General features: G+C 33.6%; 1 protein-coding gene across 4 annotated transcripts in view; it reads left to right on the top strand.

Moving 5' to 3' along the window:
* LOC149789593 (uncharacterized) overlaps positions 1-18,676 on the top strand; it is a 119,870-nt gene extending 101,194 nt beyond the window's left edge. For 3 of the 4 annotated variants that reach the window (XM_089971611.1, XM_089971612.1, XM_089971614.1), the window contains 5 exons: positions 2,788-2,876; positions 7,556-8,045; positions 10,807-10,853; positions 14,384-14,760; positions 15,161-18,676. In XM_089971611.1, the coding sequence (XP_089827737.1) occupies positions 2,788-2,876; positions 7,556-8,045; positions 10,807-10,853; positions 14,384-14,689 (932 nt within the window). In that variant the 3' untranslated portion in view covers positions 14,690-14,760; positions 15,161-18,676. Of the gene's footprint in view, positions 1-2,787; positions 2,877-7,555; positions 8,054-10,806; positions 10,854-14,383; positions 14,761-15,160 lie in introns of those variants that run through there. The other variant, XM_089971615.1, reaches the window with a different exon arrangement.
* The last annotated feature ends 1,055 nt before the right edge of the window (positions 18,677-19,731 follow it).

The following is a 19,731-nucleotide window of genomic DNA, read 5'->3' as shown; positions in this document are numbered from 1 at the left end:
TGTTACACCGTGTATTAATGCAAGTATGTTTATGTTTATGGGTTCATCACCTGGTTTTCTTCGGTTATTAGAATTAAGTCGTACAGCACTCCATGGACGAAGTCCAAATTAGTTGTATTCAGGATATTTACGCCATGGTGTTTCTAGTAATTTCATTAATGTGGCAGTGACTTCATCACCGATGAGATCTTTTTAACTTTCCCGGATAGACCTGGAAGTGAGACGGCTATGCTATCTGCTCACAAACGTAAACTTTATTGCCTATCAACGAATACAAATTCGAGCGATTGCTTCTCTTCCATTATGTGTTTGAACGTGAGTTGGTTTTGCAGTACGAGGTTTCATGTGAGCTCACACATAGTATGCAAATTTTGTATTATATCAACACGTGTTAGCCAAAGGCAGCAGGAAGGTAACTTCAACGTGATTGATTTCTCCGCAAAAGCTGCACCAAAATCATCCAAACAAAGTACTGATGTAAAAATGTTCGCATTTCCAATCTCAGCTCACGCATTAAGTACTGGTTCCACCTGGATCAGGAAAAACTCACCTGTTGTTAAATATGTTTCAGCAATCATGAATTTGGAACTGGTTGTATGTGATTGCTCTGTCGACTGATCAACACCTGTATTATGATGTTCACAAATATATGTTAAGTGTCAAGGTATCGTTAAGTTGCAAGCACACTACTATCATGATTTTTTACAATTGATGAAGAGCCTGCCTACCACTGATGATTTGGTTTGAAGTACAAAATTTGTTGCTGTGTATGATCATGGAAAACGACATCAATACCGCACACTTGTTTCAGGAGCTCGACACAAAAGCAACGATGTAATCAGTTGCATTTGCCTAAAGTAATATGTCACAACTGTTGCATGATATTGCATGGCATTGACTTGCAAGTATACATAGGGCTGAGTGTGCCACCGATGGGATGAATTTAGTGACATGTTTGTTCAAACCACTAAGGACCCGTATAGTCTTCTCACTAATGATCGACAGGTGGATCTAACCAAACATATTGTGCATGTAAAGACACATCGACGCAATCATGACTCAAACAAATGCATCTCAATGACAATTTACCAATCGTAGCAATCATGCAAACTGTTTAGATTCGCCAGTGATATTGAAGAGTATGGTGAGCAATGTCGCAAAACCTCTTGTGAAAACAAGCAACTGATCATTAATGTTATAGAAGGCTGCAAGCGTGTCAAAAATGTGCTTCATTCATGATAAGTTGTGTAAGATCTCACATCAGTCTTTGAATAATCATTTGCACCGGTGATTTAACCAACAAAAAAAGAAATTGTTGAGCACGCCAATGATATTAAGCAGGTCGCAGGACCATATAAGAAGAATGGAGTATAATTCGTCAAATATTTAAACTCACCAAGGATATTAAGAAAGAAACACGAACAACTAAAGAGACTAGTACATCACCACCCGCATTCAAGTCAACTACGAAAACACCAAAGCAACATTTTAATGAATACTCTCACCAATGGTCATTTGAAAATCCTATCTTTGCAGGTATTAATATAGATTTGAGCTGCTTGGATACATTTTGTGATAAATTAACATCTATTTAATTGATGTGAAATAAATTGAATCAATTCTTGACAATGTTGTCATTAACACAACGATTATACTACTCACCACATATTTTCAAAATAACGAGAAGTATGCTGGTCCGTGTTTGAAGAATCATATGATAATACAGATAATAGAGATTATAAATGTCATCAACTTTCAAAATATTCTTTTACAGACCCAAAACCAAATGGTTAGGAGGCCAGATGTAATGCACATTGCACCATTAGCACCAGTGTCAAATTCAATCTTGGCTTCAACAGCATCAATTTCAACAACTTGAGGGAGATTGTCTTTTTCATGTGCAACTCCCATCGGGCATTTTTTTGTTTTCTCTAGTAACGTCAAGAATAACTTGGTTCTGACCAGGATTCGCTCAGAGGATCCAAAAGGATGCAACCATATAAACAAGCTTTTAGTCGATGCAGATAGAAACACTAATGATATGCATTGCCTCAAAAACCATCTTCAGCCATTGAGAGCACCTAAGACTGCATTTAGTTATGCATATATTTTGCCATTCAGATGTATTTTAGAGACAAAATCTTGGTGTATCGTTTTATTTATTTGCGAGTGTTTTGAAAATATGTGTATGGTGCTGATATTTGGTTATGCTACGTCCACATACTATTTATTTGTGTGTGAGTAAAATTCTTTTACTCGGATTGAATTGTCAGTTGTTTCTATCTGCTAATATAAAATGATCGTTTATTCTCAATTGGAAAACATCACAATTTTGGATCACGTGCACCGACTCCTATTGTGACCACACATCTCACTTTCTGTATCTAAAAAAACAGTCTGATCATATGGCTAGTATGCATTTCCAAAGTGACATTTCGCAATAAAAGTACCATTCATTGTGGCAATCATGATACCAAAAGTACATGTTTGTACCTAAAGTAGATTTCGGCTCTGACAGAAAGAAGAATAATGGCTTCTGCACAAATCAGTCAGTTGTGTACATAGTACTATTAAATACAACATAAATATTTTATGTCATTCATAGTACATAGGACTTAAATATAAGATGTACGTAGTATATGCCATTCATGCTTCATGGTACTATTAAACACAACATGTATATTATAATTCATTCATAGTACTCATGTTGCAAAATTTAATATCCTATTTCAAATTTAGTCTCATGGTGGAATTGCTTAAGCTGGAATCATTTTTTCTTCTATGCAGAAAGTCACAAAGCCCCGGAAGTATTGGAAAGTGAGGGCATAAAGCAATTTGTCACTGCAAAGATATCTACAAAGACCAAAGAGGAAATTGCAAGTAGCCATTTTGTGATTTATGTAAAACATTTTTCCACTAATATGAATAATTAATCAGGCTCTCAGTAGAGGTAATGGTATCACAGACTGGGAACGTTGCATTCTAGAAATGGACACCAATGCAAGAAGGTATTACACATTTAGTTTTAACCCCCGTCTCTCACCACACACTAACAAACAATCATATTTTTGTCAGTAGTGGGAACCATCAGGAAAATAAAAATTGCAAAACATTAAGGACATTAGGGAAAATTTTATTCCAGCACGATACGCTAGGAGATATTTTGCTTTACAGCTGATATGATTTGAGAATGTTTTTTAGACTAAATATCTTGGTAGACCGATGTGAAAATGGCAGTGGGAGTGGTGCGCCCACCATTAAATGAGGAAGGGAAATACAACCTTTAAAAGCAGCAAATTTAAATCTGAAACAAATGGTGGGTTTCTTACTTTATTTGGCATAAATTAATTTCTGCTACTTCGTTCACATTTTGTACTCCAGACACGTATAATAATATTTATGTGACGATGATGGCCATTATTTTCGACATTGTTAAATTATAATAAGTATAACTAAAGCTATGTACAAAGTGTCATATAATCAATTTCTTTTATTTTTGAGAATTTGCTTACTTTTATATTATTTTTTTAGTTTTGCTATTTTTCTTGTTTATTCTTATTATTATTATTCGTAGTAGTAGTGTAAGTAGAAGTAGGATTATTATCATTATTATTATTATTATTATTATTATTATTATAACAAGTCTTATTAGTTTAGTTAAATAACCATTTTCTCGTTATCATCATGTGCATGTTGATGAGTTTGTAATGAAAACGCCATAACTTCTGATATTGTGTCAGCATAGTCTAGATCATTCTTTTAGAAAAGCATTGTTTGATTATAATTTAAGCAGGCTTGTTGATTATTCAACCTAATCTGTCACAATGTTGAATTGATAGGTGACTGAATAATCTAAAATGCTCGCCGTTACAAATCACGTGCCTTTTAGTTTCGGATCGGTCAATGTGGGTATGTGAGAAAGCTTGCAATTAGATTGCTTGTTATTCCACGGTTCTTCCCAGGATCTTCCTGGGTCTTCTTCCACCACAATATAGAGGCCTTCATATATAGCATATATTGCTTTGTATTAATGTATTGGAACCAACAACACAGCACATTTTGTAATATTTCCTTCTACCCAGCCGATTGTATTGAACCAAAGCTTCTTCATTGTCATTTTTTATTCTTTAGTTAGAATCTAACCATCAGGGCCTGGTATAATTTCTTTAATATAAAAGTGTGCTGGTTTATATTGTTTCTTTTAAACTTCCCATGCAAGTCCAATGAATTAGAAAAACTATCTCTCATTCGATTCTTATGGACTGATGCACAACGTTTTAAAGATTTTTTGGATTAATTCATAATACTGTAGGTTCAACTAAAATTGTCATTTCATAGCGTTGCTGATTAAATAATTTATTGACTTTTTTAAAAGGATTTCGTTTTGCTTGTTTTTGCTACGTATTTTATGACCATAGGGTCATAACAGGTTGCTCACATTATAAGTGTTCATTCATATTTTAGCACATCTAAAGTGGAATCAGACGTTTAATTCTGTTCAGTTTTAATTTGAGAGGATTTATTTAGTACAATTATTAATTTTAATCAGAAAGTGCTCTTTGACGTAGGACCTAATCACTCTTGTGGAATTATTGTGAATTCACTCGTGGACATTCTGTATTATGTGATTGAGCACATCACTAAAATTCATTCTAAACACTCTATACTTTTGGACTTGTGATGGAACTTTTAGGATCGTTTGGGATTCAATTCATACTACTATCAGATCTTTACACATTTTATCTTTGTGTTCTTGACAAATAAAGAATTTGTTGAATTTTATAAAACGTGTTGGTTTCGCGTTCTTACTTAGTTTAAGACCATAGAGTCATAACAGGAAATTATGGGAGTTCGTCCGGGATACAAACTTCTTTTTAATATTTCAGAAAATTAAAGACCCTTTAGAAATTTAAATTCACTTCGATTCAGAACTTTCTTCGTCACTGGTATTTTAGTTCATCATGTTTGAGATGTTCTTGGAAGCTCTTATACAATGTGATCTTTAGTCGGGAACATTATTTTAAATGGTACTCTGGAACGGCTTGAGTCCTTCAAAATTGATAAGTTGCTTGACCATATGAAAAACCTATTTTCAACAGCCAGAGTTAGCCAAGTTGTATTAAATGCGTCATAAATAACATTCTACAGTTATACCCTGTTCAATGTGGCTACCATACAACAATGTGGGCTTCCTAGCAGCTATTTTAGAAACCTAATTTTTACTCCGCAAAGAAGCAGCCAATCAAACGGAATCAAATTTGATGTGATTATTTTATGATAGGTTCTATCAAACGTTTACTTGGGCGGCATATTTAGATATGATGTAAATTTCTTAGCAACCAGGTAGAAAACCTAATTGCTAGTTTTTCTCTTGAACAGCTGAGTGAATTCCAGTCGAACACAGTAGGAATTTTTGTTGAGAAATGCAAATTATGCCCAACGTGGCTCACGTATAATTATTTTATTTTATATTATGGCTACATGAAAAACACATTTTCAATGTATTCCCTAGAATTTCCTTGTCAATTTTGTTCCAACTTGTAATGATGAACATTCTCTATTAAAACTTCCAATATTGCTTCACTGGCAAAGGTGTTGTATTTATACCAACAAGGTTGCAAAACTAATGCATTTTCTTCGCAAAATATGCGAGCAAATGTTTACAAGCTTGGTCTTATGTGACTCATCTATCACTGATTTGGCTCTAATAGCAAAATAAATACAAGATCTATTTTCAGAACACTGAAGCCAACTTTGATAAAGTTTGGTGTAATTGATTCTTACGACAAAGTTGTATCTATGGTGGAATCCTATCAATATTGTGGCTTCTGTAGTAAATGGATGGAAACATGCCAATGATACTCATATTTCAGGTATGGGTATTGTTAACAAGTCTCATTCATACACACCATCAAGTCCAATTTAAATTTTCAACATCAAGTCCATTTGAAATCTTCATCATCAAGTCTAGCTGAAATATTCACTGTTAACAAGTCTCACGCCATCAAGTCCAATGGACCTTTTCATCATCAAGTCCAGTTGAAACTTTCAACATTAAGTCTAGCTGAATTTGCTGAGAGTAGTTAACACCATGTCAAATAGAATAATGTTCTAGCAGTTAGCTTTCAACTGCAACTTCTGTCGTATCACTGTAGTTAGGTTTGAAACCACTGTATGCTAGGTCAGCACTATGAGGATGTGACAAGAATGCTAAAATATAATTTGCTACTTATGCTAAACATGCAAGTCTATCTTCGATAACCATGTGTTATTCATAGTAAAACATGAAATCCTATGTTCGTATTCATGTGTAAAGTTGGCAAGTGTACAGTTTTTACAGTGTTCATCTCGTATTTTGGACATGAATACGTGTTTACGTTTTTCTTGTGAAAATTCAGTTTTTAATAAAAGAAAGTAAATGATTTTCTTGCGATTTGCTGTTTAGAATGGGCACGCGATTCCTTTCTGAGAGAAATGTATTGCATGTATATTTAGAGTTCTAAAATATGATCAGCTCATTCAAAATCTAGGATACCGTGCCAGTCTTTAACCACTGTATTCGATTTCGCACAGCAGTTTCTGCTATCACTGTATCTCATTTTTTTATTCAACGTCTAGTCACATGAAAACGTAAATCAGAAGATTCAGAATTTTCTCCATCAAACAAAATAAAACAGAACTGGAAGGGCAATGATACCGTCATGTTTAGATTTCTGAAACCAATTGGTAAATGAGATAATTTCGCGTGTTTCAAATTGTATAATTATGATTTCGCTTTTTGTGTTAGAATGTATCAATGACATAAAACACTATGTATAAATCAATAAACTACAACTTGCTGCTTCATCATCAACAACTCAGCCAGAACGTAAGACGCGTATAACTACCAGAGGGAAAATTGATATAATTCAATCAAAGTTTGGTTTATTAAATTTACTAAATTTATTTTAGAAATGAACCTTTTTCTTTCTGTTACTAGTGATGCTGATGATTTATTTTGCATACTTTTTCTAGGCAGTAAAATTGCAAAGGATTACATGTGTGCTAGAACGAAAATAGTTTAGTAAACCTTTTGCACACAGTTCAGATCGTGAATAAAAGCCGGCACATTAGGATCAATACTGACTGAAAGAACAAAGGTGTGGAAAAGGCTCCTATAAGAAGCATGTGTCTGAGTTTGTATTGAACTCTTGCACCTTCTGAATGGGCACCGGAATGGATGCATTTTTAACATCTAGTAATTATGTAAGGCACAGTCCTATTGTATTGATGATTATATGTGTTATAAATAGTTATATACGCATTAAAGATTGAAAAATCAGTATTTAGTCCTGAAATTCAGTGTTTGTTTTCATATGCACTCAGTGTTTTTGTATTCAGGTATTGGCAGCTATTCATGTGTTATGCATGGTAAAACATGATAGCCTATGCACATTCAACTTTTCTGTCACCATAAAATTGCAACATTTATATCTTATTTTTGAAAGCAGTGTAACTATAAACTGCATTTTCTATAATAAACATATGCTAATATTGGTTTTATATTTCTTTATAGCGAACGAAGGATCCAGTTGAGCAAATATATTTTCAGGCATCAGATCTGACTGCACCTGACATACAACAGATGCCGTTGCCACAAGGAATGAAATACCATGTATTTTTCAGTTACGCAAGCCCAGACATACAGTGGGTGAAGGAAACTGTAGAGAAACTAGAAAAAGATCATGGCTTTGTTTGCTGTGAATATGATCGAGACAACACTCCAGGAACACCATTACTGCCTTTTGCAGAACATAGTATCAAATATGCATGCAAGACGATTGTAGTTATGACCGATAAAGCTTTTGAGAGTGGTTTTGTTAAACATGAAATTCAAATGGCTTTAATGCAAGGGTTTGACAAAGGAACTAAATATGTTGTCCCTGTATTACTGAAGGACTGTAAAGTCCCTGATTACCTTCGCATTCTGAACTATGTTGATGTTCGGGATCCCAGTCAGAGAGATATTTGGTGGCCCAAGTTATTAACGGAGCTGCGAGTTCCAGGTAAGGAAGTATGTTACTATTTATGTCCATTTAAATGTTTGCAAAGTCAACCGTTTAGCAAGTTTGATTTGAACTTCATCCATATGTCTTAAACTGCTTAACTAGGAGTTAATTTAGATTCTTTTTAAAATAATTGTTTTTAATTCTTTCAATAAATTACAACATGGATTCTCATCTTACCAGTAATACAATAATTGATAATATGTCCCTTCAAAATGAAGAACAAGTCTGTAGAAACAAAATGTCAGTTAATTAGTTAGCAATAAATATTGTTAGGTTTAAATTGTACACTTTGACCATGTGTTTAAGGTCTCGAATAACTCTGCAGGCTGGCATTATATACTGATAGGTGCTTCTGGCTCATAAACTAATGACTTCATTCACGGCCTCACTCTTTGTCGACATGATATATTGTTCGAATAACTATGTTAGTTGTCGGCACAATTACCACCACTGTCCGAGAGAATGTTATTGCACTGAAATAACACATCTTATTTGATGGAAGAAAGTATAGAAAGTTTTCTTGGATAAAATTAAATTTCATGACAATTGTAGATATGCTGTATTATGAAAGGCATTTTTTTAAAAAAATGTCTTGATACCTTACTAATTATGATCGCATTTAAAAATCGTATCCAACAACATAATGAAATTTTGGGTTTGTGTAAATAATGTCAAAAATCATCAGTCATAACTGCATTAAAATACGACGTGATAGGAAATTAATATAACCGTTTGGACCAGCTATAATCAGTGTCGAAGTTACAGATTTTCAATTTTGACAGCAATCTGTATGGCTTCTAATGTTTTTCAATTCTTATAGTAATCCACGTGGATGCAAAAAGTGTTTCAACTTTTATAGTAATTCATGGTGATACTAATGTTTTTCAAACTTTAATAGTAATCCGTTTGGATGATATTGATTTTCATCTTCATAAAATGTATGCACACTTAAACTAGTGCAAACAATACTTATCAATGCTGCTTGACCAATTTGAGATAATATAAAAACAATGATGGCATTGCCTACCTATTGAAATATGGCCTAGACATAAAGTAGTCACCAATTAAATTAAGATAGAAAATATAGAACTGGCAAGAAGACTGCCTTAAAAAAGAGTCTAATACAGCTGGCATATATAACAGACTTTTAAAAAAAATTAGGACGGACGTCCGATCTAGTCACAAGGAGTTTCGGGATCAGTAGATAAGAAGCATAAAACAAGACATGCACTTTATATTTGGGATTGCTCACTCTGTGCTATGGATGTAGACACATCGGAAGATTGCTCACATTGTCCCATATATGTAAAAATAAAAGGACGATTTACCACTTTGTACCTGGGAAAAGGAAAATTGCCTACTAGGTATCATGGATGCAGACGCAAAGGGCGATTGCCCACTCTGTACAATGCATGTTGACACATAAATCGATTGCACACTCGACTGCAGTTTATGTTCTGTGACGTTTGGTTCTACGTGTAATTTTGTGGTGAAATTTGAAATCGAAACTATTAGACTGGGACATTTTGTCAGTGAATTTTGCCTGTGATGTTCTGTACTACAGATATTGCATATCTAGACATGCCACTAATCAATGTGACTCACTTTTGTGAATATTTCATCTGTAGATGTCTTTTGTTCGGAAATCTATCTACACGTCTCATGACTAAATAAGAAACATAAACACAGGCGACACTATGTATTTTGTCATTTTGAGCAATGGACCATTATCTGGAGAATGACATCTTCCTCTCTATCTGAAAATACACACCCTCACACACACACACACACACACACACACATATATATATATATATATATATATATATATATATATATATATATATATGCAATAAGCACACAAAGAATAGTGCGAAACTAGTATTTAGCTAGTATCTAGCTAGCACAATAATCTTAATCAATCCCTGATACACGTGATCTCTTGCTGGATTCAGTGCACATAACCTATGTTAACTATACTATTTTTTAACAGTTTTGTTATGGTTATAAAAAATATAAAACTTGTATCTCCATTCTAACATTCTCTTGACATCTGTAATTAACCTAAACAGATTGGTATCGTACTAAATAGACATAATTTGTTATTCGCATAAACATGTTCATACCTTGCTGTTTATTATCTTTGTAATTACAGCTTTTGCGTGGTTTTGTACACAGAATTTCCTCATTGTATCCGTGTAATTACAGCTTTTGCGTGGTTTTGTACACAGAATTTCCTCATTGTATCCGTGTAATTACAGTTTTGCTTGGTTTTGTACACAGAATTTCCTCATTGTATCTGTGTAATTACAGTTTTGCTTGGTTTTGTACACAGAATTGCCTCATTGTATTTGTGTAATTACAGCTTTTGCGTGGTTTTGTACACAGAATTTCCTCATTGTATCTGTGTAATTACAGTTGTGCTTGGTTTTGCTGAACAAAATTGCCTAATTGTTGCTGAACAAAATTTTCTTATTGTATTCTTATAATTACAATTTTGCACGGTTGTCTACCCAGAAATGCCTCATTGTATCTTTGTAATTACAGTTTTGCTTGGTAGTGTACACATGCTTTCCTCATTGCATCTTTGTAATTAGTTGTGTTTGTATGTGTACACAAAATTGCATCATTATATCCTTGTAATGACAGGTTCGCCTGGTTGTGCAGCACAAAATTGCCTCATTATGTCATTATAATAACAGTTACATTTGGTTGTGTGCACACAATTGCCTTATTGTGTCCTTTATTCATTTTGTAGGGACACGTGCAACTCCAATCGCTGATAGTATCATCGAAGATAAATCTGTAAGTACATTTTAAAATTTGTTTGAAAGAGGACCAGTTCGTAGATAAATCTGTAAGTATATTTTACAATTTGTTTGACAGAGGACCAGTAGCAATAAAGAAATACATTGTTATTATGAACTAGCTGAGATTTAATTCACATACATTTTTAGACAAGCAAGTTTAGATTGCGAGCTTATAATCCAGTCATATCATTTATTATGAAAAGCAAGTTTTGATTGATTTTACATCCTTTATTAAAACCAAATTGGAGCTAACTTAGATTCCAGTCACATACCTTTCTAGACATTCAAGTTCAGATTGCACTTACATCCCTTATTATGTGGAGCGAGCTTATATTCGATCATATCAATTGTTATGACAAGGAAGCTCATTTCCTGGTTACTGTATTTCCCTTGTGATGACAAATGAGCTTTTGGTCCCATTACAACTTTTCGGACTTGACGTAAATTTATTTCACACTTACATTCAATGTTATGGCAAGTCCGCTTTGATCCCATATATTTATTTGTCTTATTTTTCATAAGACAGTTGTTTGTGAAAATGATTTTCTCCTTGTGCGCATATCACTCCAACTTTGTTTTCAAGAGAGACACTTTTCATCAGATAGTCTTGGATAAAGCTAAAGTTCTGAAGTTTATTCAAAACGTGATCGTAACACATTTAACGACTACTGTCTTATGCGTATAATGCAAAACATTGTTTTGTTCTCCACATCAGTGTTAATGATTTAGAACTTGAAAATGTTACGCAATATAATAGCTTAGGAGTTCCATTCGATAACAATATATTATTGTCAGAGCATATCTGTAATATTACCATAAATATGGCTAAGAATAATTGGTTACTGTCAAAAGTTAAAAAAGTTCTGTCAAAAGTTAAATAATTTCTAATCTTAAACCACAATGATTATGATTTAGAAAAATGTATATTCAACCTCATCTGGACTACGGAAACATCATATGGGGTAATGCTTCTAAAACAAATTTGTTACAAGTGGAAAGACTTCAAAAACGAGCCATCGGACTTTTCCATGACAACAGAATTGATAATGTCCATGAATGTATGAACGATTTGAAGAACATAACAATCGGGTACATGCTAAAGTTATGTTTAAAGTCTCAAATGCCCAACTATACAAATAATGTGGTTAATAAAAGGACGAATAATAGCAATACAGATTCTAGCCTATCAATGCTACGCTCTATCCAATAACTTACTTCTGTCAAAGACCAACATGGACTTGTATAAAAATAGTCTTGTTTTCCCAGGCCTAGTCATTTGGAACTGCCTACCTAAAGATGTTAAAGAAGCACGATAAGTGCTTTCTAGTTTTACAAATGTTGGAGATAGATGCAATCAAGATAATGTCTTTAACTGGCTTTGTCCAACCTAATGGAATATTTGTGTTTGTACAGATTGTATAAAATGTCTATGTGTGTACATATATCTGTGTGTGTTTTTTTTAATCGTGCATATTGGTGTCCACAGAGTTGTGTGTTCTGAATAGGTACATGGCTGCTCTTATATACACCAATCCATTATATATTTTATGTATGATATTTGTTTCACAGCTGTGTTGTATATATTTGCCAGTACATATATGAACAGTAGAGGTCCTTAAGGGAGATTAGTGTTCGTTTTAATTGCGTCACCCTCATCAAATAAGGACTGTATTGCTATTCTATTATTATTATTCTTATTATTATTTCCTTTTTCGAAAACTATAGAGAAATAAATCCAAATGTTTGGTAATATTGGTTGTAGACCCTAACTGTTCTTAATTGCAATGTCAAGAGTACTACGATTGTGATTAATTTGTAATATGTGTGCATGTTTTATAATATCTTTATATGCCAGGAAAATAATCATAGTGTGATGTAGTCAAAGACTCCAAATATACCTGAAAGCCATTTTGATTCTAGACTGATTTAGAGTCAAATATATCCGTATATACCTCAAAAGTCATTTAGATTCAAGGGCATTCAAATAGACCTCAAAGTCATTTAGGTTCCACTGCATTCAAATACATATCAAAGTCGATTAGATTTCATGGCATTCCAATATGCTTCGAAATCATTTAGATTTCATGACGTTCAAATGCACTTCAAAGTCATCTAGATTCCAGGGCATTCCAAAGCCATTTACATTCCAGAGCATTAAAATACACTTCAAAGTTATTTAGTTCCAGGGCATTCAAATACTTTTCCAACTCATTTACATTCCAGGGCATTCAAAAACATTTCAAAGTGATCTAGATTCCATGTCATTCGAAGTCATGTAGATTCCAGGCCATTCATATAACACTTCAAAGTCAACCAGGGCATTCAAATACTGGCTGAGATTCCAGGGCTTCGTTCCTTTAGTTCAAGCAAACCATATACATGTTTAAAATGTACAACTTGACTGATTTAAATGCTTGCTTGTTAATACTATATATCCTTCAAATGATTTAATATAAGTATTCCCTTAATTTATATAAAACATACATGAATAACTTGTTGAATGATTTCAATCATTTGCTTGCCAATAATATATATTCTTGAAACTATTGCACATATTTTTCAAATCGTCTATAGCTAAGATTCGTTTCACAAACTGTCATATATTAAAGCAATTTAATACATTTTTATGAATAGCTAAGATTATTTAAGAAGAAATATATATCTTATAAATTGAATGTAATTATATTATAAGATTACATTATCTCTTTAAAATTCAGCAGTTTTATTATAAATACACAAAACTGCATACATGGTTTGTTATGATTCAACGGAAAAAATACGTTTGATATGATACAGAGATGCATCGAGGCTATCATATATGTAAGCCATATCAAAAAGTTCTTTTCCCCACCTCAGTACATAACATGAATACAGTCTATATTTTGTACGTACCCCAACTGTTACACGTTTTGAATAATTCAAGTGATAGTGCATGGTACTGAAATCAAACTGAAATTTATAGAAAACTGAATTATCCTCAAGTCAAGTAGGCACCTGAGTAGTTTACATCTGGATATTTTTATATGGAAATATGAACTAAACAGCTTTCTTAAATGCCAGATCGAGCATGCATGGTTAATGGGTTTGTAATAAAGACCATAAGATGTCTTATGCATCCAGTACAATGATATTAAAGTTTCACTGAACTTTTGAACGGTGTACTGGAGAAATGAAGAAGTTGTTGCAATATGAAGTGATAATAAGGTGTATGAAATAGTGAAACTGGCAGGAAACTATAGGGAACATCCATAGCTATTTGGCCTAGGTAAACTCGGATGTCGTAAAATGTCAACATGACTTTTCAGAAATTATTTTCCATTCACTTTATAAAGTATCTTAAAGTGGCTGTATGATAATTACCGAAAAGGATCGTGCTAAGCAATCGCACTAATTTCAAATAAAAAGTTCGTTATTTTAATAAAAATGGTTTGAATCACAAACAAATTCAATCACATTTCAGTTTTATTTGCTGCACTCAAATTAAGTGCAGGTTTTAAAATATATATACAATTACTTTGCTTTCAGATCGAGGCCAAAACAAAGCACAATCAGTTATGTGTTAAATTAGACGGACTTATAACAAGAGACTTATTGAAGACCATAAAAAGAATGGCAAGAACATATCTTGATCGCACAACTCTGGAAAAGGTAGAAAGCATGGATGACTTGTTGTCAGCTCTTGAAGACAGAGGGATCATTGGTGTGGGACACTATAATATCTTAATAAAGATAATGACCTGTGCTGGTGTAGAAATAGGGATGGATGAAATCCACAAGACGGCCAAAGATATCATAGACATCATGGAAAGCAGCATTTCTAGTCAAGAATAGAGTTATATGCGCAATCTGAATGCTCACACTTGAAACCAGGACAACGTCCATTCTAGTCCATCCTAATCCAGGTATTGCAATTTCTTTTATAATGTGTACCCAGCGCAAACATTGCATCTTTCACTGACAGATCAAGATCTGTGTTATTTATTGACAAAAGTGTAGACCTACATTTGCTTTAACATGCAGTGTTGGCATATCAAGATGGATGTTGTTCCGTTACTGCAATGTGTGTTGACACATACTACTCTAGTAACTAAGGAACTATGTTGTTCAATAACTGTATTGTATACACTTAGATCTAGTGTCATATGTCCTGTGTACTTGTATGTAATATATACTTGTATCTAGTATGTATCCAGTATATGTATCTATATAGCATGTACATACAGCATGCATTTGAGTGTAATTTGTATATGTATTTTCTAATGACCATACCCATTTAATAATATTGTCCATCTTTCCAATCAGAATGAAGAGGGCATTCAGAGGTTTGGATGACAAATGAACATCATCTTTGTAAGGAGAAGACGAAGAAGACGGTTTTGTAATTCCAGAGTTCTCATCAGAACAAAGCATTCATGGAGAGGCAGGAGATTATAGATGATCATCAACTTTATGAATAGAAGAATGAGAAGACAGTTCTATAATTCCTGAAGACCCTATTACGCACAATAAAATCAATCATGCTCTCCGGTGTAGCAAAAGATAGTGACGATGTTCCTCCTCACCCATGAACATAATTATCTTAGAAACAACACGCATGAATTGTGGGAACTCGTGTGCACATATCGTGAATGCCAGCTGGAGATTAGACTGGCCACAATCGCAGTGTGTAAGCCTTTATACATAGATGATTTTAATATGGGATTGAGTTATCAAAGCAGAATTCAGGTGGGATGTAAACCAACCGAGTCTTGCCTTGGTTGACAGTGTAGTCTATACTTTAGGTGGGGTCAAACGACACCCTCGATAAATCAAGATATTTATGTTGATGACAGTTGTTTACAATTTATGTGGGCAGCAAACACAACATCTTAATAAATCCTGACAGTGCCGTAGCTGACAGAAGTATGTACTTTAGGTGGGAAGAAAATAAATCATGACAGTGCCTTGGATAACAGAGCTGTTTGTACTTTTAATGGGTTGTAAACATACTCTGGATAAATTCTTACAGTGCCATCAATGGCAGAAGTATGAACAATTTATAAGTTGGCTCCATTATAGTTTGGCTCCCATGTAGTATATTTACCATAATGCTACCTGTGATCATGTGCATTTACACTGGCATAAGCAGAGCAAGTCAGTGTTGTTATAATTTCACTTTTCCTCTTTGATTTTGTCATTGTTTAGCTTGCTTCGTTCTTTACACTTTGTTGAGATGAATTATACTGTGTGTGGCAAGCAATTCCAAAAGTATTAAAACGGATAATTATCATAAACATTAATTCTCTCTCAAAATATCTTATGCTTCGATGCATTATTTTGTCGATATGGATTAAAGTCTGTACCATGCATGATGAATGTAATTGTGACAGGATGAAATAATTTAATTGATATATTTGGATTACTCAGGAACTCGGCTGGCATAAACCATAGTCAGATTGACATCGGTGTTTAAAGTTTGTAAAGATGAATAAGTTTGCCCTGTGTTCCATTGTAACAATACCAAACTCTAAGTGACTGAAATATCATACGAAATTCAATGATGGATGGAGATAGTAATTTCAGTGGTTGCAAACAAGTTGAAAGGGACCCGAATCACAATTCCACTTTTCCTGTAAAGATAATTTTAAAGTATATTATGGTGGCAAGAATATCAAAATGTGCAATGCAGAAAGCCCAGTTGATACAGGCATATTATTCAAGACAACTAATACGCCATTACTGATTTCTATGTTTACATGCTTTGTAAAGAATGTTAAATGTGCCAATATACGCTTTGGCAGCTATATATCCAAACATGACTTTTTTTCTGGCAGCAGACCATGTGTCAGATCTAGTAAAAATAATTTTCCTGGACACGGACGTAGCACAAAAGTTATCAGTCAGACGTATGAAAAGCCTACGAACAATATGACCAAATGTTTGGGTCCTCACTGGAATGAGGCATATGTTGTAATGAAATATTTAACATTCTCATTGATTTGACGAGTTGAATGATCTAAGGGATTATAAAATACTGACTAATTAAACTGGATCAGCATAACTCATTTTTGCACGCTTCGATAAAATAGTGACATGTACATCACTAAATAAGTATAACGTTTTTATTTTCCATCAGAAATTATGATCACAGTCGTATGATACTACTACTACTGCTACTACTACTACTACTACCACTACTATTAATAATAATAATAATAATAATAATAATAATAATAATAATTAGTGTGCTTTAAGTTTTTAATTGCAGCTTTCACAATCTGAGTCATCACTACGATGTCTGCATTGTGTCAGTTTCTAAGGGATGTCCAGCAAAGGGACATCATGCTGCTGACATCGTGTTCCATGCAGCCTCATTATCCTGACACTAGACTGAGCAGTAAACACTAACCTCGTAATGCTTAGCACTAAGCAACGTAGCTGCTAGTTCCATTGGTGTAAGTCTTTGGTACGCCTCCGACGGGGTTCGAACCCGATACGTCCGCATCAGAAGCGGACGCTCTTACAACCTAGGCCACCAGAGTGGACAGTCATTGAACATTGAAACAATATTAGATGCTTGGGGATGGAAAAATAGTGTTCTGATTAGGTTTGTTGTATTTTTGTATCCTATGATCAGTATTGATACGTGTCAGTTATTGATGGGTGAACAATAAAACCGGTAAACTGCACTGTGTGTGTGTAACTGAATATTGAAAGCATTGATGGATGCCTTTAAAGAAAACGTTTGCTCAAGTGGTTGTTTTTGTTTTGAACTATTTCAGTAAAATTCAAAACAAACGACTAATAGATGTGCCATTTCTGGATGTAATACTTATGAACCCACTGCAACAAATTCTATAATATTTCTGAGATAGAGATATTCCTAGGTCCGATTATATTTGATGTATGATTCTTGATGAGTCTTTTGTGTTGACAGATACTGATATTCCTTTATAATCATAAATCCCCAAAGGATCAACATTTTATGGTAACAAATAGTAATAAATATGGTGTTTTGTTATATGAATAGCATTGATACACGTTTTAGGGAAGACTGAAGATGATTATTTTCAGCAATTAAATGGCAATATTGGTCTTCTAAATGGCATAAGTTCCAATAAACAAGTATATAATGTCACTTAATCTGCGTGGAAATAGTGAAAACTTCGAAATATGTAAAATGTGTTTTGCAATCAGGTATGCTTTTTTAGTTACTTCCTCTCGACCAGAAAAGGCTTGACCTACATGTCCTTGTCCTACATGATGTAGATATGCATATTTCATGGTACAAATCTGTTCCTGAAAACATTTTACCTGGCACCCTATCTTTGCGTATTTATTATTCCATTTAGCATGTATATTTAATAATAATAAAAACATTTGTACTGAAGAAAATTATATTGATTGCATTTATCTAATTTGTTCAGATACAGCAAAATGTTTTGTTTGTTTTACAAGTTCAGCCTATGTATATGAAGTTCGAATAGTGTCTGCAGATTAAGATTAGTTACAAAATGATTCGATAGAAAACTTGGTGCTCACTAAGGAATTGTACTAAGTCAGATTCTCTTCAAACCTTGCTTAAATAAATCCTTTAGTTTGCTGAAACTGAATGGTTACAGTTTTATATAAGCTTAGGCCAGAAATATGTGACATATATGTGCTCTCTTGCATTGGTAATGATGACAATATTGCTGACACTATCATATCATCTCAGAACAATACAACACTGAGACCTTCTACTATAATTATGGAATGAAATAAAATCTCTATAGGATGAGACGTATTTTATCGTCGGGAGTACATAAATAAAGATGAAATGTTGTATTATAAAAATGATGTTCTTGGCATTGTTTCATTTTTATAAATATATAGGACCTATATTTTCCTACACGTTGAAATGTTAGCTAGCAAAGGAAATTATACGGGGGTGGGGGAATGATAGGGGCTGGGGAGGGCTTTGCTATTTGCATTGCTTACTTCTTTCGTGAAACTACATTATAGCTGTACGTTTAGGCATATAATAATAACAAGAAAGTATTGTTCAATCAAAGTGGTATTATCAGCACCTGTAACAGAAACAGAATGATTGGAAATATGGTGGAAAAAAGTAAATACATAAATTATGAATCGATTTTGCAAGGTATGATATATATATATATATATATATATATATATATATATATATATATATATATATATATATATATATATATATATATATATATATATATATATATATAATGCGGATCAATTAGTGGTTGTGTTGGTAATGGTCAATACGAAATTTGAGTTTGTATTGTGTTTGTATACTTTAAAAATTCAAATGATGCAGCCAACTCATACAAATCCATGAGGATCGATTGCATATGGGCAAGAACTATAATCGAGATTAATAATGCCTGTTTCTAAATTATTTGGTTGTTTTGGTAATTGGTCACGCATAAAACACCTCTAAAATGTTTGTTATTCAATTGTTTAGCAGCATAGAATAAATCAATATTTGACAGAGGCAAACTTATAGAACTGTTCCTGGAAGTCTCAGACCTTTTCCGTACTGATGAGTGGTTCCTGGTAATCTTATACCCCTTCCCATTTTTATATCCCTTTTTCTGTTATTGTATCAACAAGCATACTACCAACCTTTCCTTCAATACCGCTTAAAACAGGAAGTGCTGCTGTTTTTGCAACAGCCGGGGCTGCAGCGGCTATCAATGCCGGTAAAGCTGCAACAAGTGAAAATATACCACCTGTTTTAATCGAGTCTTTAATAGTGCTCGGGGAAAGAGGAAACTGAACTCCGGTTTTTAATTCTAAAGCCTTATTAAGGTGTTTAATTTGTGTCATGGTTAATGATAATTTGTTTGGACAACCACATTAAATTTGATCCTTTT

This window comes from Sinohyriopsis cumingii, chromosome 10 (genome assembly GCF_028554795.1).
Source record: "Sinohyriopsis cumingii isolate HCF-2022 chromosome 10, ASM2855479v2, whole genome shotgun sequence".
NCBI lineage: Eukaryota > Metazoa > Mollusca > Bivalvia > Unionida > Unionidae > Sinohyriopsis > Sinohyriopsis cumingii.
This window is presented reverse-complemented; position numbering and strand designations above follow the sequence as displayed.